The 27,466-nt window shown below is 46.4% G+C and overlaps 1 protein-coding gene across 1 annotated transcript in view; it reads left to right on the top strand.

Annotated features, from left to right (window-relative positions):
- LOC122799216 overlaps positions 1 to 27,466 on the top strand; it is a 971,249-nt gene that overhangs the window by 529,944 nt on the left and 413,839 nt on the right. The window contains exon 5 of the mRNA XM_044068134.1: positions 24,841 to 24,890. Within this exon, the coding sequence (XP_043924069.1) occupies positions 24,841 to 24,890 (50 nt within the window). The remainder of the gene's footprint in view (positions 1 to 24,840; positions 24,891 to 27,466) is intronic.

Below are 27,466 nucleotides of genomic sequence, written 5' to 3'. Positions count from 1 at the left end.
AATCTGAATTGAAAGAAGTACAGGATTTGTTGCACGCCACCGAGCAGGTGGGCAAATATATACCTTACGATGTGGGTTTGATTCCTTGGAGGCCTCCTGCAGAGCAGCGGTCACTGGATCAGTTATACGTAGGCATGCCTGGTTAAAGGAGCAAAGTCTGCCTGAACATGTTAAAGCAAAACTACTAGATGCTCCCTTGCAGCAGGATGTTCTTTTTGGTGTTAAAGCAGAAGTTGTTTTAAAGAAAATGGAAGATAAGGCAAAATCAATGCAGACAGTCAAAGATTTCCTACAGGTACAACCCCCTCGCTTCAGCAGAAACTGGCCAACCAAAAATTGGTCCTTTCCAGCCACTGACAGGCCTCAGAGGAGTAAATACAGGCGCCCAAGGGGCAGAGGACAACCACAAGCTCAGTATAAACCTCGCCAATGGACCACTCCAACCCAGAAGGGAGGAGAAGACAGGTCTCAAGCCACCAGAAGGCAAACTCAACTGGCCAAACAAAGCTCTTTTGTCAGCCCCCCTGGGGGGAAAACTAGCATTATTTGTAGACAACTGGCACATGGTCACAAAGGACAAATGGGCCCTGGACATAATTTTACGAGGATACAGATTCCACTTTCACACCTTGCCAATAAAAAGAGGAATGCCAAACCTGACACAAAATCAAAGGGCAGAGGCTCAAAAACAAATTACAGCTCTCATGGCCATGAGAGCCATTCATAGGGTACCAACTCAAGAGCAAGGCCAAGGATTTTACTCAAGACTATTCCCAGTACCCAGGAAAGAAAATGCTTGGAGACCAATTCTGGACCTTTCAATTCTAAACACTTATTTACAAGTTCCCAAATTCAAGATGCTAACACTACAGCAGCTACTTCCCATGTTGGGCAAGGAAGCATGGCTGGTAACGTTGGACCTCAAGGAGGCATACCTGCATGTCCCCATCAGACGAAGTTACAGAAGATACCTCCGTTTCATTGCAGGTTCAACCCATTATCAATTCTCTGCACTGCCCTTTGGCTTATCTACTGCGCCCAGAGTATTCACAAAATGCCTGGCACCAGTAATTGCGTACTGCAGACAAAGAGGAATTCAAATATATCCATACCTGGACGACTGCCTCATCCAAGCAGAAAGAAAAGACATTCTCATACAACATCTGGCTTTTGTGAAGCATCTGCCAAATTGTCTGGGGTACACAGTAAACGAAAAGAAGTCAAAATTAGTACCCTCACAAAAAATGACATTCCTGTGTGCCAGCTTGGACACAACGGCCCAGAAGGCTTATCTTACCAGACAAGCAATTACAACTGACTCAATATTTCAAGACAATGGCAACAAAGACCCAATTAACTGCAAGAAAAATTCTGCAGGCTTTGGGCTTCATGGCATCTTGCATTCTGATAATACCATTTGCAAAAATTACAATGGTACCTAAAAAGCGTATGGTCTCAACACAGCCACATCTTGGACACGGTGATATCTCTCATTCCCTGCCTTCAACAAGAATTTCTCTGGTGGGCACAGGCATGTCACCTCAACGAGGGTCGGCCTTTCACCTTGCCCCCACCCAGGCAAACTATCACAACAGATGCTTCAGACTACGCCTGGGGGGCTCACATGGCAGGGAAATGCATTCAAGGCCTATGGACTGCAGAACAAAGAAAACTGCACATAAACCGAAAAGAGATGCTAGCTGTACAGAAAGCTCTGACAGCCTTCAAGGATCTACTACAGCCTGGACAACTGGCAATAAAGACGGACAACACCACAGTAATGTGGTACATAAACAAACAAGGGGACACACATTCCTACCCTCTTTGCAGGCAAGCAATAATCTTATGGAACACAGCTCTGACCTACCAAGTCCAGTTACAAGCTCACTTCCTGCCAGGACAGAAAAACACATTGGCAGACGACCTAAGCAGAAACATCAAAGATCCCCACGAGTGGAAGCTAGACCCACAAATATTTGCAATGATAACTCAAAGATGGGGCCTACCAAATATAGACCTGTTTGCCAGTCCTCAAAACTACCAGCTGACAAAATTTTGTACAAGGACATTCCACCAACAAGCATGGAAAGTGGATGCTGTCTCCTTCAGTTGGAAAAACCTGACAGCATATGCCTTTCCTCCATTACCTCTTCTCACAAAGGTTCTTTTGAAGGTCAAAAAGGAGAAACCTCACATGATTCTCATAGCCCCAGACTGGCCATGCCAGCACTGGTACCCACTATTGAAGAATATGGCTCACAGCCCACCATGGATATTGCCTCAAATACCTCATTTGCTCACACAGCAAGACAAGCAGATTCTACACAGCCAGATCAAAACCTTAAACCTGGTGGCATGGCAAATTAATTAAGCAGCCAACCAGCCCCTCTTTCTCAAGCAGTACTGGATGTTATTCTAGAAGCCAGGAGGCCAAGCACCAGGAAGGCTTACTCGGACAAATGGAAAAGGTTTTCTGCTTGGAACCAAGCTAAAGGCCTAGATATAATTCAGCCTCATATGCCTCACATTCTGCAGTATTTAGCTGAGATGTTGCATAAAGGACTTTCCTTCTCCTCCAATTAAAATCCATGCTTCAGCTGTTTCAGCTCACTACAACACAAATCCACCTTTATTTTCAAATCCACTCCTAAGGCAGTTCCTCAGAGGGGAAAAAAACATTAGACCACCTAGAAGAGCTCCTACGCCTACATGGGACCTCAACTTTGTTCTGGAAAAACTAACATTACCTCCATTTGAACCAGCTTTTTCTGCAGACCTTCAGTTCCTATCTTGGAAGACTGCCTTGCTCCTGGCAATAACTTCTGCTAGGAGAGTTTCAGATTTACAGGCACTTACGGCAGTGGAACCTTTCCTCATTTTTCATCAAGACAGAGTTTCTCTACGAACTAATCCTTCCTTCATGCCTAATGTGGTTTCCAGCGTAGCTTTAAATCAAACCATCCATCTACCCACTTTCTTCCCCAATCCACAGAACAAAGGTGAGAGACTCCTACATTCCTTGGACATTCACAGGCAGCTTCGATATTACTTGGATAAAACTAAGGCTTTCAGAAAAACTGACCAGCTCTGTTTCCTATGCTACAGCTTCTCAAGGGAGGGCCATTTCCAAGCAAACCATTTCTAAATGGATAGGCCATTGCATACGATTCTGCTATACCCATAATGGGAAGCCAGTTCCTCCTACCATTAGGTCCCACTCTACCAGGGCAACAGCTACCTCTACAGCCTTTCTCAGGGGGTTTCCTACCAAGGAAATTTTAGAAGCTGCAACTTGGAGTTCTGTACACACCTTCACCAAACACCATCACTTACCTCTTTATTCTAAGTCCAGGGCAAGCTTCACCACTGCAGTTCTGCAGGGGCTCATTGCCTCCTCTAACCTTCTATAATGCCTCCACCCTACCTTAGCTTTGGGACTCAACTCAAGTGTGATGACTGCAGCAGGGTAACACGATGAACATAGTACAGTTTTGCACCTACCATAAATGTAGATGTTCGAGTGTTCAACCTGCTGCAATCCAGGTTACCCTCCCTCCAACCCCTCTGATTTACTGGCTAAACCTCTGCTATGCCTTACTGATGTATTTGCTTATAGCTGAAGGGTTTTTGTGTCTGTACAGTGTTCTCACTTTTTGGTACTGATTTGGATCACCTTTTTGGGGGCACCTGACATCTGGGGCAAGAAAAACGGAAGAAAATGGCGTTGGTTGCAATATATGTACCCCTGGCGCACTGACGTCGGGGATGAGGCGACAGCAACCGACGTCGGACCAAGACTTTGGAAATCCGGCCGACTGCGGGACCGCCTGACGACAGGATAACCCCAAGTGTGATGACTGCAGCAGGGTGAACACTCGAACATCTACATGTATGGTAGGTACAAAACTACTTTTTTCTTGGGGCTTGCTCTGTTTTTGGTCTTCAAAAAAAATTTTTTTTTTTTTGCTTTGGCTTATAGGGTTGTCTAGTGGATCTGATTTTTTTTTCTGTAGTTGGCTATGTTTGAAAAATCGACAGGGTTAGCGAAGTGCATTTCTTGTGGGCATAAGATCCTCAGGATGTCCATAAGAAGTGTTTTTATTGTTTAGGATCTGACCACCTCAGTACAGCCTGTTCAGTGCGTTCTACCTTCAAACCCAGAGCATTACCTGACAGGTGCAGTAAATTGATACTTAAAGGTCTTTTGCCTGCTTCTTCTGGGGCTCAAATCCCTGATAAACTAGCAAAATCAGTTTCTTTGGAAACCAAAGAGAGGTCTCCACTGAAGTCTCCTTGAGCTTCACCTGAGCTGTTGGAGAAGATAGAAAAAAATCTCTGCTCCAACCATTTCGGATCCTGACCCCTGGAGTCTTCCTTGAAATCCTAAATGTCTTTTGGATCCAATAGTGATTCCTCCACTCCTTCTACCTGCTCAACGACCCCAGGACCTCGGATCTGACTTCTAGCCCTGCCCGCAGGAGCTGTACTCCATATTGTACCATTAAGCTGGTATCTTCTCCTTTATCAGGCCAAATTTACCAAACTCTGAGGAAACGCTACAGACCCACATTCACAGTGTCTTCCAAGTCTTCTAGGAGTTTGTAAGAGGCGAATGTGGATAGGATAGTGTGGAAATTTCTCAGGGCTCAGATCCACATGGGTGTCTTGCAGCTCTGTCCCTTCCTGGATCTGTAAGTGCATTTGCTAAGCTCATTCTGTCTCCTCCTGATCCAAGCAGTGGTTTCTGAATCCCAGGATGCGAATTTGGCGAGAGGTTCAGCATTGGATTTGAGGAAGGTACCTTCCTCGACTCTGTTGTCCCTGACTGGTTCTGCTTTGATACTCTTAGATCAGAACAGGTGTCAGATCCAAGAGGTTGATTTTGGGTCCGAGGTATTTGGATTCGGCTCTGATTTCACTGGATCTGTCCCTTCCTGTCAGAGCCTTGGCCATGGACAGATCAGATCCGATTCTGCCCTTGAGGCCCAGATCTGGGGGTGGCCCTGAACTACCTTCCTCGAGGCTTTGGCTCTGAGGAGGGGGGAGAGGCTTCCCCTGGTCCTTTAGACTTCAGGGTGGTGGGAAGGCCTTTCTTGCTTCACAGGGAACCGTTTTCTCTTGTCTCAGATACTAACCATCTTCAACCTTTGATTCTGAGCTCTGAGCCCATCAGACCTATCCCACAAAGACAGCCAGTTGCAGGAAGCCTCCAGACAGTTCCTGTAGAGCAATCCCCCCTTCTGATACATCTCCTAAACATCCCACAGAGGAGGTTCCTTGGAGGATGCATAAGAGTAGACACACAGACTCGCCCATGGAGTCTCTCACAGAAGACACTGTGTTTGGTGAGGGAGAGGGGATCCCCAAGTCTCCACTTGATGACATCTCCTTTGGAGATATCCTTGAGATCCTCAGACAGAAGGGTGGCTAGTCTTCCCACTGTCCTTTTCTTGAAGAATCAGCATTCCTGGAGGCTTTCAGTTCTGGATCATCTATGTCTTGGGTGATGCCTCCTGCGAATGAACTGATTGACTTGGTTTCCCGTAAGGCTTGGAAGGAACCAGACACTATTGAACCAATGCTCAAGTGCCTGGGCAAATTTCTGGCCTCTTCTGTTGATAGATCCCAGGGGAGCAAGGGAGTCCTGGTTGATGCTGTTCTTGTGGAGGCAGCCACCAAGGAGGAGCTAGCTGAACAGAGCTCTTCTGTCTATCCACCGAACAGTGAGTCCAGAGCGATGGACAGATTTGGAAAGCAAGTGTTCACCTCAAGTACTTTTGCGCCAAGGTCTCTAAACTACTTGTCACATTTCACTTGGCTACAGATAGATTTGACTAAGGAGTTATCAAATGCTCTCTTGAGTCCATGTCTGCTGAGGATTTCAAAAAGACGACTTCTCAGCTGGCCACTCTCCTATCCATTTCAAATGCATCGATGAGGCTGATCCTCCCATGTAGCGGAAGGTACCTCTTGAGAAGCCGGTTCAGGTATAGCCATACATAGACATGCCTGGATGTGGCTGTGTGATTTCTGCGGAGCCCTTCAAAATGTCCTTTATCAATGTTCCCTTTGCCACTTCCATGTTTGGGCCATCAGTTAAGGACACGATTACTCACAGCAAATAAGAGAAGACTATCTGCCATATGAATCAAGCTTTCTACTCCTCAGTGGACCTTCTTTAGAAACCAGTGAGGTGGTAAGAAGATGTGGTTCCGAAAATGTCAGGGACCTTTCCAGGAATTGCACGGGGATAATTCCTGCAGGAGCAGAGGAGGAAATTTTAATGGCAGATGTCAGCCTGGAGGCAAAGGTGGGCCGGAGAACCAAGGCTTTACAGATTCCTTTTCCAATAGGCCCTATTAGCATTCCTGAAGTGCTGCCCAGCAGTCCAACTCTGGAGGCAGCCGGGGTCATTTCTACCTCGACTCCTGGACATATATCATAAAAAATTATTGGGTGCTAAGAATCCTATCTAGAGGTTACTATGTACCATTTTCCGTTCCTCCTCCTACTCAAAAGAAACTTCTCGACATTCCACTCAGATGAAGGATGCAGCATAAAAAATACGAAAGCTTCTACAGAAAAGACTCATCGAAGAGGTCCCACCCGACCAGATAGGATTCAGAACTTACTCTCACTTCTTTAGTGCCAAAGAAAACAGGGGACCCAAGACCTATTTTTGGATCTAAGTAAGTTGAGACAGTACGTAAAGAAGATGAAGTCCCATATGATCATGGTTCAGTCCATCCTGCCTGTTGTGCGCAAGGACAGTTAGATGTGCTCTATAGATCTCCAGGCTGCGTATTGTCACATAAGGGTAGGCTGTCCAGGAGACCTCTACTCTTTTGGCTAGAGACAGTTATTACCAATTCAGAGCACTGCACTCACCACAGCCTCCAGGGAGTTTACCAAATGCATGGCAGTTGTGGCACTCACTTGAGACTCCAGGGATTCTAGGTGTTTCCATATTTCAACGATTGGCTCCTCATCACCCCATCGAAGCATCAACTTTTACAAGCTAGGGACTTACTTGCTCCAGGTTTCCAACACTTTAGGCATCTCAGTAAACCATGCCAAGTCAAACCTAATCCTGGTACAGACCCTGGAATTCATAGGAATTCTCTTGAATACTTCAACTCAGGTGGCTTCCTTATCTCTCCATCGCATCACATCGTTGAGACATCAGGTTCTGTCTGTACCATCTCACCCATATCCTCCAGCAAGATTAGTACTTCATGCTCTGGGGTCAGTGTCAGCTGCCATACTTCTGGTCCCTGTAGCACAAATCTTTATGCAAATCCTTCAGTGGACTTTGGCGGTTCAGTGGTCCATGCTTTATCAGCCCCTGTCATTTCCTGTAAGACTCGCTCTTGTCTGCAAACATCATAATTGGTGGATTCAGTCCGGCGACCTGTTTCTGTGCAAGACCATTCACCCTTCCGCTCCCAGTTGCCACACTGACCACGGATGCTTTCCAGCTGGTATGGGGGGCATTTCTTGGGGAAGATGGTCCCCTCTGAAGGTGAAGTTGCATGTCAACGTTCTAGAGATGAGAGCAGTCCTTCTAGCACTGCAAGCATTTCAAGACATTCCCCCTATGGGGGACTATTGTGATTCAAACAGACATGTCAGTGTTCTGGTACATCAACAAACAAGGAATAATCTGATCTTGTCCACTGTGCAGAGAGGCCTTTGGGGTTTAGGAATGGGCAGTCGCTTCAGACCACTTTCTCATTGCAATGCACATCCCAGGGAAAACCAGCACACTGGAAGACAGGCTCAGCAAGATCCATTCTGATGCCTCACAAGTGGTCTCTCAATCAATCAGTAGCAAATATGATCTTCGGCCACTAGGGCTAGTCTTGCTGCGACCTGTTTGCTTCACTTCTTCACAACAACTGCAGCAAGTATTCTTCTACGAATCACCTCTGGAGGAGTCTCATAGAGATGCTCTGGTTCACGATTGGACCCTGGGTCTCTTGTATACCTAACCTCCTCTTCTTCGGATTCCAAAGTTCTTACATAAAGCAGGCATGCTGAAAAGCCCAGTCATCCTCATTGCCCCTTCTGGCCTCTGAAGGTATGGCTCTCCTTCCTGTGGTCTCTCTCGCGATATCGCCCATGGATACAGGAACCCACTCAATTCACGGTATTTTCTTGGCAAGCCAGAAAGCTTCTACCAAGAAAGTCTACAGAAGCAAATTGAAAAAAATAATTCTGTTTGGGCCTCTAACCAAAATATCGACCCCTTTTAGCACTAACTTTGGCCAGTCTTCTTTTTCTAACAACTCTTTTTAACGAAGGAGCTAGATTTTCCACAATTAAACTTAATTTGACAGCAATTCCGAATTTCCAATGTCCTTCAAGAATGCAACTGCAGTCATAACATATGGGTTGTCCTGCCTCAGGCAGCCCTCGGTCGGCCGGATTCCAAAGTCTGGGTCCGGCGTCGGCTGGTGTCGCCTCCTCTCTGACGTCAGCACGGCTGGAGTATAAAGGCATCGGCCGACGCCATCTTCTTCAGTCTTTCTTGCCGCGCGGTGCCCGAAGCAGAAGCAGTTCGCAAGTGCCGGTCGGTCAACTCCTGTGTTTTCAGTACCGAAGTCATCTAAAAGCTAAGTACCCCGTTGGGGAACATTTTTTCTTGCCTCAGCCGATGTCAGAACAAATTGAGAAAGTTAATTGTTTGTCTTGTGGTAAACAAATACCTCATAAGGACTTCCATTCTTACTGCCTTCCTTGCCTGGACCCAGACCACGACGTCTCGGCCTGTGCTGCCTGTGCTTGCTTTAATAAGCGCACTCTCAGGCGCCGGGCAGAATTTGCTGAAGACTTTTTCAGCTAATCCTTTGCATATATCATGCCGTCGGATCAACCGACAGCTCAATCTTCCAAAAAACGGAAGGACCCGGACCGACATCCTCGGCCCGCGTCCTCTACCGATACTACTCCTAGACCCTCCGCTAGTGCTTCGGTCCCTGTGGAAGCGGTAATTCAACCGCTCCAGGCCGACGACACAGCGTTAGCACGTCCTTGGGTCCCGGAGACCTCTCCGGTGCCGGTTGTTGATTTTCCCCCGGAAACCGAAGTTCTGGATTTACCCGACACCATTCCGGTGGACAAGGTCACTCCTGCACGTGGGGCTGCTAGGCCTCCTGTTTCTATGTCCATCAAGGCCTTTGCACGTGCTAAGGCTGCCAGCCAGGCCAAGGCCCATCCTAAACCTGCTGTCCAGGCCTCCTCTTCTGATAAACAGATAATGTCTCTTGCTGCAGACCTTATTTCTCTTATCAGGGGGTCTCGGCCTCACCCAGACAGAGGTTCTCCGCCTCCTGCAGAGAAAAGGCCTAGAACTGAGCAGACTGAAAACCTCTCTTCAGATGAGGCCTCTGGGGATTCTGAGCATTCAGATACTCAGGAAGAATCCTTCCAGGCCTATGAGGACTCTGATGCTGAGGAATCAATTCCCCCTGCCTCTCCTCCAGAGGATTTCTCATTTGGTGAAGTCCTGCACTCAACGAGGGAACATTTCCAATGGCAGGGTCAGGAATTCTCCGATTCCAGGAAAAGGCTACGTACCTTCCTCAAGCTTCCCCAGCACAGACCTTTAGCTATTCCCCCTGTGATGGATGTTTTGAATGATGTTTTCTCCGACTCCAGTGCTAACCCTGATTCTCTTCCCCCTGCTCCTGTCAAGCCAGACAGATATTACAGAGTCCCTGACACTCACAAACATCTCTTTAAGGACCACTCCATGGATTTAGAAACTATTTCACAGGGCCCCATGGGAGTGGCTACCTCCACTGCCAAGAATCCTTTGCCAGCGGATAGGGAAGCTAGGTCTCTGGAGAGATGGGGTAAAAAAGTTTATACCTCTACCACCCTAGCCTTGAGGTCACTTAACTGCCTTTTTCATATGTTTCAGTACCAGGATTTTTTACTGGATGATTTACAGAAAAAGTTAGCCTCTCCTGAGCCTATGGATAGAAAGGCATTGCAGGATCACATACATAACACTCAGCAGGTTCACAATCATTTTCTTCAGTGTGGTTATGATGCATTGGAGGCTTAATGTAGGGCAGCTATGACTGGGGCTGTGATTCGTAGACATGCTTGGTTAAAAGATCAGCCACTGCCAGACCATGTCAAAGTAAAGTTACTTGATGCACCTCTGGAAAAACAGAAGCTTTTTGGTGCTAATGCACAAGATGTGTTGAAGTCTATTGAGGAAAAAGCTAAGTCAGTGCAGACAGTCAAGGATTTCCTCCAGGTTCAGCCACCCAGATTTAGTAGAAACTGGCCTTCAAAGAATTGGTCCTTCCCAGACTCGGATAAGTTTCAAAGGGGAAAGAACAGGCGTGGCCGAGGCCAATACCGAGGCTCCTACAGGGGCCGCCAATGGCAACCTCCAAATCAAAGAAGTGCTGCAGCCAGTCCAGCTGCACCACAAGGACAATCACAATGACTTGACTTTCTTACCGCCTACAAGGGCTCAGAGAGAAGCACCCTTGGGCGGAAAATTATCCTTATTCTCAAAAAACTGGCATATCTTAACCAAGGACAACTGGATTCTGGATTTAATAGACAAGGGTTACAGATTCCACTTCCATACTTTACCTACAAGACAAGGCATGCCAAACCTGCCACACCATCAAAGGGCAGAGGCACTCATTCAAGTTTCAAAGCTATTAACTATAAAAGCAATAGAAAAGGTACCTCCTCAGGAACAAGGCCAGGGATTTTACTCAAGACTGTTCCTTGTTCCAAGAAAGGAAAACAAATGGAGGCCTATACTGGACTTGTCTACTCTAAATACCTTTCTCATTGTGCCAAAGTTCAAAATGCTGACGTTACAGCAACTCCTTCCCATGCTGGGCAAGGGGTCTTGGCTGGTCACTCTGGACCTCAAGGAGGCATACCTGCATGTCCCAATCAGACAAAGCTGCAGAAGATACCTCAGATTTCTTGCAGGGACAGAGCATTATCAATTCTCAGCGTTGTCGTTTGGCTTATCTACTGCGCCCAGAGTGTTCACGAAATGCCTGGCATCAGTAGTGGCACACTGCAGACTCCAGGGAATTCAGATATACCCTTACCTGGACGACTGCCTCATACAAGCAGACAACAAACAAACCTTAATAAAAAACTTGGACTATGTCATGCAATTACTACAGGCCTTGGGATACACAGTCCACATTCAAAAATCAAGACTACTGCCATCTCAACAGATTATTTTCCTGGGAGCCAAACTGGACACAGAAACACAAATGGCCTACCTCACAGAGGAAAAACAACAGCAGTTACCAGAGTACTTCAAAGGCCTAGCACAGCTCTCCCAGCTGACTGCAAGGAAACTCCTGCAGGCCCTGGGATTCATGGCATCATGCATTCTTCTGATACCTTTGGCAAGACTTCATATGAGAAAGCTGCAATGGTATTTGAAAAGCTTATGGTCCCAACACAGCCAAAGCCTAGAGGACGTAATCCCACTTATTCCATGTCTGCAAAAAGAATTCTTGTGGTGGGCTCAAGCAAGTCAGTTAAACAAGGGCATGTCTTTCAACAGACTTCAAGCAGGTCAAATGATTACAACAGATGTCTCAGATCATGGATGGGGGGGCGCACATGGAGGGCAGATGCGTTCAAGGTCAATGGACACCAAAGGAAAGACATCTGCACATAAACCAAAAAGAGATGTTGGCAGCGATACATGCAATCGAGAGTTTCGAAAGATCACTGCAACAAGGACATTTGCTAATAAGGACAGACAACACCACTGTCATGTGGTATAAAAACAAGCAGGGAGGGACTCATTCATACCCCCTCTGCAGACTAACAATGATTCTTGGGGAAAAAGCACGGAGTCTGAAGATACACCTGCAATCCCAGTTTGTGCCAGGCAAGGGCAATGTACTGGCGGACAAGCTGAGCAGAAATTTCTTGGATCCACACGAATGGATGCTGCATCCCCACATTTTCTCTCAAATAACAAAGACATGGGGAAGACCGGACATAGATCTCTCTGCGTCTCACATGAATCATCACTTGGAAAAGTTCTGTACAAGGACCCAACATCCTCTAGCCTGGGCAACGGATGCTCTCTCCTTCAGCTGGAACTCCCTAAACATTTATGCATTTCCTCCTCTGCCACTGTTGACCAAGGTGATTCTGAAGATCAAAGCAGAACAACCAACAGGCATTTTGATAGCTCCAGACTGGCCAAACCAACACTGGTACCCATTGCTGTTGAGCATAACTCGGACCAAACCGTGGCCTCTGCCCCTATGGTCCCTGCTTCTAACACAACACAACTACAGGACTGTTCACCAAAACCTGAAAACATTACATCTGACAGCCTGGAGGTTACTTTAACTCCTTCCACTTCCTCTCTTTCCAAGACAGTTCAGGACATCTTATTGGAAGCACGCAGACCTTCCACCAGAAAAACCTATTTAGCCAAGTGGAAGAGATTTTACATCTGGGCTGCCAACAGGGGTCAGAATACAACAGTACTGAGTGTACCTCAGATATTGGAATACTTGGCAGAAATGTTTCATTCTGGACTCTCATATTCATCCATAAAGATTCATGCCTCAGCAATCTCAGCAAGATACAGTTGTGATCCACCAGTGTTTTCACATCCTTTGCTAAGACCGTTCCTAAGAGGGATAAAGAATATCAAGCCTCCCAGAAAACAACCAGTACCTGCATGGGACCTCAATTTTGTATTGGAAAAATTAACTCTTCCTCCCTTTGAGCCAGCAGCAACCTCAGAGATGCAATTTCTATAATGGAAAAAGGTTTTTCTATTGGCAGTCACATCAGCAAGAAGAGTCTCGGAGATACAGGCACTCATGGCAGTACCTCCTTTTCTCATTTTTCATCAGGACAGAGTCTCTCTAAGAACAAATCCTTCTTTCATGCCAAAAGTAATTTCCAGGGTGTCTCTAAATCAAGCTATTCACCTTCCTACTTTCTTCCCCAATCCTCAAAATAGGGGGGAAAGACTGCTGCATACCTTGGATATACACAGGCAACTACGCTACTACTTGGACAGACCTAAGGCCACCAGAAAGTCTGACCAGCTGTTTGTAGCCTATGCTGCTGGAATACAAGGAAAAGCAATCTCCAAGCAAACAATATCAAAATGGATTGGACACTGCATCAGATTCTGCTATTCTTACCATGGAAAAAGTGTGCCAGCCAATATTAGGACACATTCCACCAGAGCTATAGCCACATCCACAGCTTTCCTAAGAGGAGTGGCTACAAAGGACATTCTAGAGGCTGCTACATGGAGCTCCGTGCATACATTTACCAAGCACTACAACCTCCCTTTATACTCCAGATCCCAAGCAGGCTTTGCCTCGGCAGTCCTGCAGGGCATTTTAGCTACACCATCTTTTTCTTAGCTCCATCCACCCCCAGCTTGGCTATGGTATTCAACCCATATGTTATGACTGCAGTTGCATTCTTGAAGGACATAGTACAGTTTTGTACCTACCATAAATGTAGATGTCCAATAGATATGCAACTGCAGTCGGATTTTCCCTCCCTCCTTCCCCTCTTTTCTTTCTTTTGGGTCCATTCCCCTTGTTCCTTTTAGCTGGGGGTAATTCCTATGGTGTATCTGTTTATTTTGTTGTGCATGTCTGGAATTGTTTATCCATTCACCAAATTTAGCCTTCCTAGGAGGGCATCTGGGGCAAGAAACACTGAAGAAGATGGCGTCGGCCAATGCCTTTATACTCCAGCCGTGCTGACGTCGGAGAGGAGGCGACACCAGCCGACGCCGGACCCAGACTTTGGAATCTGGCCGACCGAGGGCTGCCTGAGGCAGGACAACCCATATGTTATGACTGCAGTTGCATATCTATCGGACATCTACATTTATGGTAGGTACAAAACTGTACTTTATGGAAACTAATCATCTTTTCTGGCTTCGTCCAGATTATGTAGGGCCTTCATGAAAGGCATTTTTCTTCTCATACCCCCAATAAAGGATCCTTCCCCTTCTTGGGATTTTACAGTGGCCCTTCAAGATTTAACTCAAAAACCCTTTGAACCAGCAAACAAATGTGATCTTGAAGTACCTACTAGCTATTACTTCAGCAAAAAGAATTTCTGAGCTCCAGGCCCCATCAGCGAAGCCTTCTTATATTATTTTCCATAAAGACAGGGTTTCTGTGCTCACTATAACCCTTCCTTTCTGCCTAAGTTGTCATCTGAGCATGACATCAACCAGTACATACAATTACCAGTCTTCTTTCCAAATTGTATGAATAAGTGGGAATACGTGCTTTATCTCCTTAATGTGCACAGACAGCTACGTTTTTATCTCCACAGAGCAAAACCAAGTCTAATCAGCTCTTTGTATCCTTCTCCCCAAATCGCTTGGGTCAGGCAGTATCTAACGTTACCCTAACTAAGTGAATTACTGATTGCATTTCATCGGTTTATTCTCAAAAAGGACTAAAATGACCATACTCTTCTTGAGCTAATTCTACTTGGTCCTTGGCTACTTCATCTGGCCTTTGGTCAAGGACTTCCATTGATGACATTTGCACTGCAGCTACTTGGTCAAAGCCACATACCTTTCTTACACATTACAAATTGGACATCATTTCCAGAAGCAGAGCTTCCTTTGGTTTGACAATGCTATAGGAGGTCCTGCCATGAGGGCCTCCAAGGGTTACATAACTCCGGACTCTGTCCCATTGGTGAGGAAGAATGAAAAGGACAGCATCAGATTTATTATTTACGTACTCACCATAACTTGCCATCTCTATTGTCCTTTTTCATTCTTCCTCATCTTCCTCTCCCATCCCTCCTCAGTCCTTTTCATGCGTGGAAGTACCTGTTAGACTGTATTGGAACTGTTCAGTTCCTGGTTTGAGCCCCGTCTTTCTTGTGTCTTGTCTATCTGTCTATGTTGTTCAAAGGGGAGATTAGACAGCAAACTCGATCTGAGGTGTTGGTGATGGAATAGAGCATTATGGGTAGAGAGAAGAGCTGGAGAGCTGGATCCAAAGTTTATTGAATGCGGCCAAGTCAGATCCGAGCCCACTGGTGAGGAAAAATGAAAATGGACGACACAGATGCCAAGTTATGGTGAGTACATAACTAATAACTGTGTGGAAGATTCCCACACAACTTGCTTGTTTTGTTTAGGGGGGAATCACACAACCCAACTTCTGCTGATCTAACATCTGTTTGTTGACTGATCCTATTTTTGTCCAGGGTAGCCACAGAAGTAAATTATACCAGGTAATTAACTTCCATGTCTTTCTCCCAAGTTATTCCAGCAAAGAGCAGCACTTTGCACAGCATTTGGCCGTGCACAGGCATTTAAGGCTTAATAGCAATAAAGTAAAGCCTTTTAAGAAAATATTTTCAGCTGTTTGTCTCTAGTGCTTCTATCAGACTCAGTTTGAAGATATGTAAGGGACTATGTGGCTTTCAGAGTGTATGAAATTGTGTAATTGGCAGTATAAATTTGGCATTTGCTCCCACTGCATTTTCATGGTCGAGAGTGGCTGCCTCTTTGTTTGCATTTTAGAAACTCATCTTTGGATGAAACTTGTGCAGGTACAAAATGAGCATCTCTGGATAGCTTTCCAAAGGTACTACAGTATGGATGTGTTTTCAAGTTATAGGGCCACTGTTATTCTTAGAATGCTTCCATGATATCTAAGTGATATCTAAGGGGAAAAAACTTGGAACTGTATCCTAAAGGTTTGAAGAGGAGATACTTGATCATCCTAGATGCAAAAGTTCTATGCTTACCGTGACAACTGTAGATGGTCTGAGTCCATCTTCTGCAATAATATCTAGCCACCCTCCTTCCTTCCTTCCTTCAGCCGACAGAAAGCAAGGTCTAGGGGAGATATTCTACAGTTGACTGTTTGTGTTATGCCCTTTTTATTTTCTGTACTGGTGCTTTGCTTTTGAGCAGGGTGCAGATATGGAGAGTTGTTGAGAGTAAGGTGCATTGTGAGTAAAAGAATGAGCTGAAGCCTTGGAGGTTTCATGTGCCGAGCTTAGTCTTGTGGCAAGAATCCTAAGGGTTTGAAGAGAACTGAACTCCGATCTTCTAGCTCTGCTGTTATGGTAAGTATATAATTTTCATTTTCTGAATGGTATGTTAAGTAAGGGTGTCTGAATATTCAGAACTTTTAATTCTTTGACTTCAGTATTTACATAGCTGTAGTTGATTCAGATAAACTTACATAAATGAGAGTACTGAAAAATATTTGTAAGAATTCCAAGTCCTTTGTTTAAAAAAAAACTAAAAATAAAATAAATTAAATAAAGGTATTGTACATGTGACAACCCCACTCTGGGCAAGTGGTCAAGAAGCCTGAATCCTCACCACTGACACTGGATAGGGACGTGCACTAGGAATACAAATGGATGTACTCAGTATTTACAGATGCAGTCCACTCTGCATCAAACCCAATTTCCCTTAAGAGCACACAAGGGAACACACACACAGCCTTGGGGTCTGGATTTCTCTCTCTCCCCCCAGATCCCCAGTAAGGCTTCCCACTGGTACAGCTGCAGGGTTAAGTCCTCAGCCGAGTGCCCAAGCCAAGTCCTCCACCACTCTCCCTATGAAACCAGTGCTGCGTGTCCCTGCTCCAGTTAGCTCACTCATACAGACACACACACACACACCTGGGAAGGCTGGCACAGGTTTACTAGCTATTCTCCCTTCTGCCCAGACTGTAAGGTAATTATCACTGTCACCAACCACTACAAAGCCAATTACCTAAGGCTCTTGCAAGGATACCCAGTTATACTGAGTGAAATTAATATTAATACAAATGGTAATGTTGACCAAACAGCAAGGCTTTCAGGAGCGGCCAGCATTCTCACCAAATACATATATGCAAGTACTCTCAAGACTTAATAAAAAGACCAGCCACAATGAGAAGTTTAAATATATTTAATAATAAATAATAGAAAAACAGGAAAATACTAAGTATCTGTTTACAGTAAACACCAGAGTTTTAGTCCCAGGGAATATTAAAAATAACACCAGTGGAAGGTTTCACACAGTTATAGAAAAAAGTATTTAGCTAGCCTCACTATGTATTCCTAACTGATCTAGGAAATTACTGTTTCTACTTATTGAATAGATAAAGGCAAGTTTATTTGGGTGAGTGGTCCTTGTTGTCAGATCCAAGAGAGAATCCAGAATGCTGAGAACAAACTCCTACTAATATCTAAATATTGTTTTTGGTTTACAGAATGACATCACACACATCTGGTCATCTGACTCTGTTTCCCTTGCTGTCACCAACACTAGAAGCTGACTGGATTTTAGCACCTTTGTGTTACCATATGCATAGATAGAGCTTTGCTCAGATCTCCTAGAAGTTATAAAACCATTCCACTCTTCCTACAGGAGCTACAACCAATTCTCTAGCACAGACATTGTATCTCTGGCTCCATTCAAAACTGTGGGATAACATCTTTATGGCTTAACCCATAAAGTAATTTAATTTCAGATTTATTTTAAAGTTTGCTGCAGCTGGATTATGATTAATAACCTCTGCTCTGCCAGTAATCTGTGTTGAAACATTTACATTTAGTTCAGTTGCAATGATGCATGCACATTTCTTTTCTTTCCATCAGGGCACAATGTTACAGTTTAACACAAGCAACTTTACAAATACATTTTAAATGCAAGCATTTATACAAATCAGTTTGATACACAAATGACATATAATTCTTTACAAAATTCCAGTTAACTGTGCTGGCATATGTTACAAATGCACTGCCCTGTTTCTCCTGGCATGGCTGGCAGTACCTCCTATCATCACAGTACACTTGAGATGGCGGTCTCAGTAGTCCAGGAGCAGTCTTATGAGAGTGAAAGCATGTATAAAATCCATTTTGGCACAGCTACACTGTGCTGTTTTGAAGTTGAGACCCATGCTGTAGTATGTATAGTTTGGAATGACACTTTTGCAGTGACTCACCCTTTGAATAAAGCTTTGCAACACTAAATCCCTACCAGCTGATTTTAAATTCATGTAATTTTAGGCATTATTTTCATAAGGTAATGTGGCATAAGTACCCTGACTTGCTTCATGTATTGTAAAAGGTTGTGGTTCACACCATACATAGATAATGGTGATAAGATACTTGGGTCAGGGTAGATCCCACTTTTTACATTGAAAAAAAAATAGTAATGAAAAAAATACATTTTAAAAGACCTTGTACTCCTTTAGTCATCAAACTTGTTACTTTACCAGATGTGAATTCACACCAAGACATCATAAAATGTTTTAATTGGCATCAAAAAAAAAAAAAAAGAAAGAAAAGAAAAAGCTTAGAGGTAGTACAGCGCAACACAAGATCTGAAGTAGGAGATTCATTTGTCTGCAACCTGTGGGTTATGGATCCGATATCGGATCTGAACCGGCATGGTTTTCCAGCTATGGATCCGAGCTCTCAGCTCCTCCCCTCACCCATAATGCCCTGCTCTCCCTATGTGACCCCAGATCAAGTTTGCCGCGCTGGTGACCAGATTGGATTTCAGAGCTCTTCAGCTAAGTGTTTGTTGTTCTCTTTGCAAGTGTTAAATTTAAAATTTTTAGTTAGTTTTGTGTGAAAGTGTTAGGTTCCCCATCCTTAAAGCTTAAAGTTAAAAGTTTTAATAACTTTTCATAACTTTTATTTATCCCTCCCCTCGCTGGTGCGTAGTGTGTGTTTGGGCCTGTGTTTGTCTTTGGCTAGTTAGCACTTATTATTTTTTGTTAAAAAAAAAAAAAAAAAGTAGAAGTATCCTTAGGATGTCTGAAGCCCCTAAGGCTTTCTTTTCGAAGTTTTCCGAATGTGGCCATAAGCTTTCTCCTGCTGATGGCCACACTCGGTGCGTTCGATGCCTTGGGGTTGAACACCTCACTTCTGGATGTTCCATTTGTGCAGGGTTCAACCCCAGGGCATTGAAGGAGCGGAGGTCGAAGCTGGTCCTGGCGGGACTTTTGCCCCCGGACACGGCTTCGGCTACCGCTCCTTCAGGGGGTACCGTGTCCTCGGTTCCCTCCTCTCCGGCTCCCCCTCCTCCACCTGGGACTCAACCTCCCTCTAGTGGTTTGGAGGAGAGGGAAGCAAGAAAAAAGGACCAGAGGGAGAAGCACCATAAGCGGCGGGCCGAGACCTCTGTTTCGGCCCCGCCTGCAAAGCGGGCTTCTCCTCCGGCCTCCTTGTCTGCTGGTTCTCCCCCTCCTCGGCTCCGGTCTCCAGTGTGCTTCTCACCGGGACCTGAGGAGGAGGAGACCCGATCTCCGTCGAGGCTATCGAGGAGGCACTCAAGGCCTTCCTCGGTAGCCTCGTCGAGATCCACATACAGTTTATCTGACGCTGATCTGGACCGGATGATGAGAAGGTTCATCCAGGCCCAGATGCAGATGGGAGTGCTCCTGCCTCCCCCCCCTCTGGGGGCGAGCTCGACACCTTTTTTCAAACCTATGGCTCCTTCTCCAACCTGCTACCCGGGTTCGGAGCAGTTGGAGCCGAGCAGCTTCGGAGCTGGGGGTGGATCGGATCCGATAGTACTGGGTACTTCGGATCCGACCCTGCCCTCGAGTGCTTTGGATCCGACCTCTCGGAGCCTGGGTCCGAGCTTCAAATCCGGGGGTATCAGTGTTCCTTCGGCGCTGTCGGTGTCTGAGCGCACTGCCCCCTCAGATCCGAATGCCTCGGGGCCGGCTCCGATCCACTCTTCGGATCCGAGGGGGAGCCGATTATCGGATCCTTTGGTCGAGGTTGACTCCCCCTTTGCTTTTGATGTAGTGGAGAGGGCCCTGTTGAGGGTTTCCGGACCCCCGGCACTTGCTTCGGCTCCTTCCCGCGCTCCGTCTGCACTGGGCCAGGCTTCCACCATCCGGCCACTGGGACAGCCCGCTCCTTTGCCCCAAGTTGTTCCATTGGAACATGACACCGCTTGCGAGGGGTCCTCGGACAGCCCCCCTGAGGATGCACCTCGCAAGCATACATGTAAAAGGAGGCACATAGACTCCCCCGAGTCTCTCACAGAAGACACGGATTTGGAGAAAGGGGAAGGCTCCCCAAGATCACCCCCCGAGGATGTCTCCTTTGGAGACATCATGGAAATGCTTCGCATAAGGGGGGGGGTGGTCTGCCCCCAAGTCTTCCTCGGACGAGTCCGTGTTCTTGGAGGCATTTGAAGCGGGCCTGTCTACCTCTTGGATGTCCCCTCCTGCCGACCCCCTGGTGGACCTAATTACCACCCGGGCGTGGAAGGATCTGGACACCGTGGAGCCAATCCCCAAAAGGCCAGACCGCATCCTTAGTCCCCCGGCAGACCATGCCCACTGGAGCAAGGGGCCTCCGGTAGATGCCATGTTGACGGCTGCAGCCACTAAGAGGGAACTTGCCCAGGAGAGTCCCTCAGTCCATCCTCCGAGCAAGGAGTCTCGGATGATGGACCGCTTGAGGAAGCGAATGTTTAGTTCAGCGACCTTTTCAGTGAGGGCGCTAAACTACTTGGCACATGTGATCAGGATACGCTGCATCCCCCCCAGAGTCCATGTCGGAGGAGGACAAACTGTTGCACTCCACCCGTATGGCCACTCTCAGGTCCGTGACTAATACCTCTATGCGGTTACTGTCCCATGCTACGGAGGGAGCCGCTAGAGCTGCAGGGGTAGGCCTAGTTACTAGACTTCAGGCCTGGCTCCGACATTGCGATTTCATGGAGCCCTTCAAGGCGTCATTCGCGAACGTTCCCTTCGATGGTTCTGCCCTTTTTGGCAAAACTGTTCGCGATACTTTGACCCAGAGCGAGAAGGACGGGAAGACGCTGTCTGCCGTCGGAATCCGCTTCTCTGTGCCCCAGAGGCCCTATTCTAGGAACCAAAAGGGCCAAAAGAAGATGTGGTTCCGGAAGTCGCAGCAGTCCCAACTCGCTCCGGACAACCAGTCCTTCCATGGCAGAGGAGGACCGGGAGGACGCCGCCCCAGGGGCAGAGGGGCTCCCAGGAACTTTGGGTCCAGAGAACCTTTCTCTGAATGGCCCACGCAGCAGCCCTGAAGGGTTGCCCGGCTGCTCCACTCTGGAGGCAGTCGGGGGACGTTTTTCGGAGCACCTAGCGGCATAGGAGTCCATAACCTCAGACCGCTGGGTCCTCCGCATCATATCCAGAGGATACCTCATTCCATTTCATCACATCCCAAAATTGAAGTCCCTCCCCGACATTCCACCCGGTCAGTGGGAGGCCGCTTTGGCAGAAATTGGCCATCTGCTGAAGAAAAGAGCCATCCAGCCCGTCCCCCAGACCAGATCGGATCAGGGTTCTACTCCAGGTTCTTTTTAGTGCCAAAAAAGACGGGGGACCTAAGACCAATATTAGACCTGTCACTCTTAAACCTGGCAGTTCCCAAGGAGAAGTTCCGAATGGTTACTTTGCAGTCCATTCTCCCCCTTCTGGGAGAAAATCACTGGATGTGCTCTATAGACCTCAAGGATGCGTACTACCACATTCTAATGGACAGACGCTCCAGGAGGTTTCTTCGCTTCCGGCTGGGAGCCAGTCACTACCAATTCAGGGTCCTTCCCTTTGGTCTCACCACAGCCCCCAGGGTGTTCACCAAAGTATTAGCAGTGGTAGTGGCCCACCTGAGGCTTCAGGGGGTACAGGTCTTCCCATACCTGGATGACTGGCTCCTCACCGCCCCAACAAGGCATCTACTGTTATTGGCGCGAGATTCCTTTCTCCATCTAGCTCCCCGCCTGGGCATCACAATAAATGCAGAAAAGTCCAACCTAGCCCCTACGCAATTCATAGATTTTATAGGTGCCAGGTTAGACACGAGACAGTTAAGAGCCTTCCTCACTGCGGACAGAATTCAGAATCTGCAGCTCCAGGTGCGGGCCATCCTCCACTCCAGCTCAGTTCCGGCGGAGTTGGTCCTGAGGGCTCTAGGGTCCATGGCAGCAGCGATAGCTCTTCTTCCTGTCGCCAGGTTCAATATGTGGGTCCTTCAATGGACACTCCTAGTTCAGTGGTCTTATCTTGCTCTTCCTATGCATCATCCCATTGCGATCAGCAAGGCTTGCAAGCGGTCCCTCCTGTGGTGGCTCCACTCACAAGATCTCCACGGAGGCCGCCCCTTTTGTGCTTCTCCCCCTCTTGCCACGGTGACCACCGGACGCCTCCCGCCTCGGGTGGGGGGGGGCATTTTGCAGGCCGGACGGTCCAAGGCACGTGGAACGATTCAGAGACCTTACTGCATATCAATGTTCTAGAGATGAGAGCAGTGCTCTTAGCGTTGCAAGCACTTCAGGCCTTTCTTCCCTTGGGAACTATTGCAATTCAGTCGGACAACATGTCTGTCGTCTGGTACATCAACAAACAGGGGGGAACCAGGTCTTACCCTCTTTGTCGAGAAGCCATGAGAGTGTGGGAATGGGCAATCTCCACCAACCGCTTTCTCATCGCAATGCATATTCCGGGTTGGTCCAACATCCTTGCGGACAAACTCAGTCGCACCATTCTCTCCCCTTACGAGTGGTCTCTCAATGCTGAAGTAGCGAAACGCATCTTCGCACGGTGGGGAACTCCTTGTTGCGATCTTTTTGCGTCTCCCTCAAACACCAAGTGCGACAGTTTTTTCGCTCTAATCCCTCTTCCCGGAGATACCCCAAGAGACGCTCTGGTGCATGCTTGGCCCCCTGGTCTTCTTTACGCTTACCCCCCTTTGCCTCTGATGCTCCAAGTTCTTCAGAAAGCCTCTCGGTTGGGGAGCAGAATGATTCTCATTGCCCCATTCTGGCCTCGACAGATCTGGTTCCCTTTCCTAAGGTCTCACTCAGTGAATCCACCTTGGATTCTAGATCCCATTCCGGATCTGATATCTCACCCGTCCCATCTATCAACCCCGAATCTGGACAACCTGAAGCTAACTGCTTGGCTGCTCCAGTTCCACTCCTAATCAGGACTCCCGGTATTTTGTCTCCAGTTAAGGCCATCCTGGTAGCGGCTCATAAACCATCTACCAGGCAAGTTTACCGCAGCAAGTGGAAACGGTTCTCCATTTGGGCGGAGCGGCAAGGTCTAGACCCCTTCACAGTTCCCCTTCCTCTGGTGCTTGACTTCCTAACCACTCTTTTTAATGATGGTGCCAGCAGTTCCACGGTCAAAGTGCAACTTGCGGCAATTTCTCACTATCATATTGGTCAAGACTCCAGTCCACTGATGTCTGCCAAATTGTGTAAGATTTTCCTAAAAGGTACTTTTCTCCTTAGACCCCCTGTAAAGCAAGTGGTTCCTCCTTGGGACCTTTCATTGGTTCTTCAGGCCTTGACTGCTCCCCCCTTCGAACCTGCGGCCACGGTAGATCTGAAATTTTTATCTTTCAAGACGGCCTTTTTAGTAGCCATTACCTCGGCCAAGAAAGTTTCAGAACTTCAAGCCTTATCCATCAAGCCTCCTTACTTGGTCTTTCATCCGGACCGTGTATACCTCAGGACCAACCCGTCCTTTCTTCCTAAGGTAGCTTCTGAAGCAAATATTAATCAATCCATTAACCTCCCTGTTTTCTTTCCTAAATATCAAAACAAAGGTGAATACAAGCTACATTCCTTAGATGTTCACAGGCAACTTCGATTTTATCTGAACAGGACAGCTGGTCATAGGCAATCCGACCAGTTGTTTATTTCCTTTGCTAAATTCAATTTGGGTAAACCAATTTCCAAAGTCTCCTTATCACGCTGGATTTTGCAGTGCATCTTATTGGCTTATCAAGCTTCTGGAAGGCCCGCACCGGAGGGAGTGCATGCCCATTCAACCCGGTCAGTCTCTACTTCAGCAGCCTTTAAAGCTAGGATTCCTCTGGATGATATTTGTTCAGCAGCCACTTGGGCTTCATCTCATACCTTTATTTCCCACTACAAGTTGGATATTACATCTAGAGGTAGAGCATCCTTTGGCTCCGCGGTGCTCCGGAATATCCTTCCATGATGGCCGCCCAAGATTCAGGTAGCTGGGGACTCTGTCCCACAGGTTGCAGACAAATGAGTCTCCTACTTCAGATTTAGAAGTTATGTACTCACCATAACGTTCCATCTGAGTAGGTGTATTCATTTGTCTGCAACCATCCCGCCCTCCTATCCCCCTGGCCTTGTCAGTTTCCTGCATATTACGTGTTACCCTTTCTAGGGTATTTTTATTGATGGCAAACTCGATCTGAGGTCACGTAGGGAGAGCAGGGCATTATGGGTGAGGGGAGGAGCTGAGAGCTCGGATCCATAGCTGGAAAACCATGCCGGTTCGGATCCGATATCGGATCCATAACCCACAGGTTGCAGACAAATGAATACACCTACTCAGATGGAACGTTATGGTGAGTACATAACTTCTAATTTTCTTATGTGCTGACTTTGTGTAGTAGTGTAACAGAAATTAGTTTTAGGTAGAAATCTTTAAACATAAACAGCTGTTTGAAAGGGGCATGATATGTTATGTTCAGCATTGTTGCATTGAGCATTCTGTTAAGTTTAATAAAGTGAAAAATTAATAATAAATTAGTGACCCTAGGTGTGAGGTACATCCCTCATGCAGTGGGCTTCACCCCATACCCCAATAAGCATGTGCAGTTACCAGTTGAAAGGGTGTAATGAAGTGGACAACAGAATATCAGTAAAACCTTATGTTTGTAATTTATTTCCTATGGGAATCTGAGTTTGCTTTTTCCCACTTGTCTATTATGTTTCACACATGAAACCCTCATGTAATTGCTTAGTTATGTAGTTGTGTCAACATATTTTTAGAGTTTCATTTTGATACCACTGTATGTTTATTTTAGGCTGCTTCCTAAACGAAGAAAATTTTTCAGTGAGATGCTCAAAACACAAGGTAACCTGCACTTCATATTATCTAACTTGCTATTTATTTCCACATAAAATAGGAATGATAAGTAATTGCACTGCTTATTTAAGAAAGCTGTATGAGTAAATCCTACCTTCTGAGACTGGGAAAAGCAAGATTTAGGACCTTAGTAGGCGAAGATGTAGAGGTACTGCCAATTTCTTAATGGATTTGAAGTGCAGTTTACAGTTAATCTAAGTTAATGTCGTGCCACGTTACTGAGAGCTGCTTTGTTTAAAGCAATGTGGTCCAAAGCTAATCTGAAGAACATCAAGCCCATGAAATGCTTTTTATGGGGAAAGCTTTTGTGCTTCTGGATATATCTTCTCATCAGTTTGTGGTTCGTGATAGTAGTTTTTTATGGGGAAATCCAAAGTATTTCCATCAGGAAAATACTGTTCCCCATGACGTTTCCTGACTCCACCAGTGACATGGTCCTTTTCTCTTAAAAGGAAAAGTGTCTTATAGGTTCATAGGTTCATACTAAGCTATCTGCCCTGGGGCAATTATAAGCCTAGCCCGATTCTGTATGGCTTACGCCACCCCTTGATTTGAGTATACTGTGCCCTTTTTAAGGTTTAGTTTACTGTGCCTCTGTCTAATAGTGACACGGAAGTAATCCCTGGGACAAACCTACGATCCCCCATCCACCTATCGAGATTCTTCTTGAAGAGATTCAGTGAGGTGCTCAGCCTCACATGAACTGGAATTCTGTTCCAGAGCAAAGGGAGCCCCTCTGGGTTATGAACCTGTCCCTCCAGCAAGTTCTATTTATTTCTGTGCTGAGGTTCAAGTCCTTCGAGCGTGTGGCTCTAAGGGATTTAGATTTACTGAGGTGGAGCATGTCCATTAATTCTGGATTTGACATAGCTTTGTATGTCAGGCATAGATCGCCTCGAAATAGGCGGTATGGAACTGAGTAGAGCTGGAGTTTTTTTAACCGAGCAGCATATGGCATCTATTTGAGACCCTTGATCCTCTTGGTGAGATACTTTTGGGGTCTTTCTAATTGCTGCAGGTGTCTGGTAAGGTACATCCCAAAAGGGGCATTGTATTCTATGATGGGCATGATGAGGGATGAATAAAGGGGCACGATTACCTCTCTTGATCTAGATGTGAAACCCTTCGTGATGAGGTGGGCTGTGTAGAAGGTCTTTCTAATCACTTTGGCAATGTGGTTTTCAAAGGAGAGATTGCTATCAACTTGGGTCCCCAGGTCCCTAATAACTTTCTCTGTACTTAATGGGTTTCCGCCTATGTGGTAATTTGTGGGCACATTGTTTTTGCCAAAGGGTATGACTATACATTTTTTGGCATTTAGCTTTAAACCATGGCGCTGGCACCAGTTATCTGTCTCTGTGAGACCTTTTTGAAGGATGTTTGTGTCAGCTGGAGAGTCAATTATGGCGCCCAGTTTGCAGTCGTCTGCAAACTTGGTGAGCCATAGTCCTCCCACGTTTGCCTGTACCTCGGAAAAGTATATACCAAACAAGAGTGGTCCTTAGACAGAACACTGTGGGACGCCACTTGTGATCGGTTTCGAGTCTGACATGGTTCCAGCAACTCTCACTCTGTGGGTTCTGTCTTTGAGCCAGTTTGCGACCCATCTTGTGACATAGGGCTTTATATTTAAGCAGGATAGCTTATCTATGATGCCCGAGTGGGGTATTGTGTCAAATGCCTTTGCAAGGTCCAGATAGGCTGTGTGGACTACCTTCCCTTCATCTATGGCTCTGGTGACTATTTTGAAGAAGTCATCCAGGTTCAAAAGGCAGGATCTGCCCTTGACAAAGCCGAACTGGGTAGGATCTAGTGTCTGTAGGTCCCCAATGTCTCTGTTTATGAGCTCCATGATGATCCTCTCCATAGCCTTGCAGACTAAGCTAGTCAGGCTTATGGGGCAATAGTTTCCAGGGTCTATAGAGGCTCCACCTTTGTGGAGTGGGACTACTGTTTCTGTACGCCATTCTGTGGGCACATATCCTGTAGTGAGGCTGAGATTGTGTAGCTGTTTTATTTGAGCGATGAGTTCCTCTTGGAGTTCATGTAGGATGCAACCTGTGACGCCATCTGGTCCCATGGAAGCAGTGTTTTTTGCTTTGGAGAGGGCAGCCTTCACCTGAGCATCAGAGATGTTTGTGAGGCAGCCCTCTGCCGGGATAGATACTTGCTCTTTTGGGGAGGAGGGGGTGGAGAAGTTTGCACTGAACCTGTCTGCCAGGATATTGGCGATGTCTGTGGGTTCAGTGTATTTTTTGTCATTTAGAATCAACTCAGAACAAGTCTGGGAGTTGCATCCCAGGTTCCTAACATAACTGAAAAAAGCCTTATGATTGTCTTTGGTGTCCTGTGCAATTTTTCTCTCGAAGCTGGCCTTGGAGGATTTTATGAGGGATCGTAATTTTTTGCTAGTACTGATCGAGATGCCTTCCCTATTAGGGATTTTGCTCTATTATGTAGTAGCTTCCTCCTTCTGTTGTACAGTTTATTTATGGCAGGGGTCCACCAGACTGGACGCCTGCCTTTGGATGATTGGGTCTTGGTTTTGTTTGGGATAGCATGAT

This window comes from Protopterus annectens, chromosome 4.part0, assembly GCF_019279795.1.
Source record: "Protopterus annectens isolate FY-2018-M chromosome 4.part0, PAN1.0, whole genome shotgun sequence".
Taxonomy (NCBI): Eukaryota; Metazoa; Chordata; order Ceratodontiformes; family Protopteridae; genus Protopterus; species Protopterus annectens.
Note: the sequence above shows the minus strand (reverse complement) of the source record. Positions and strands in the feature narration are given on the sequence as shown.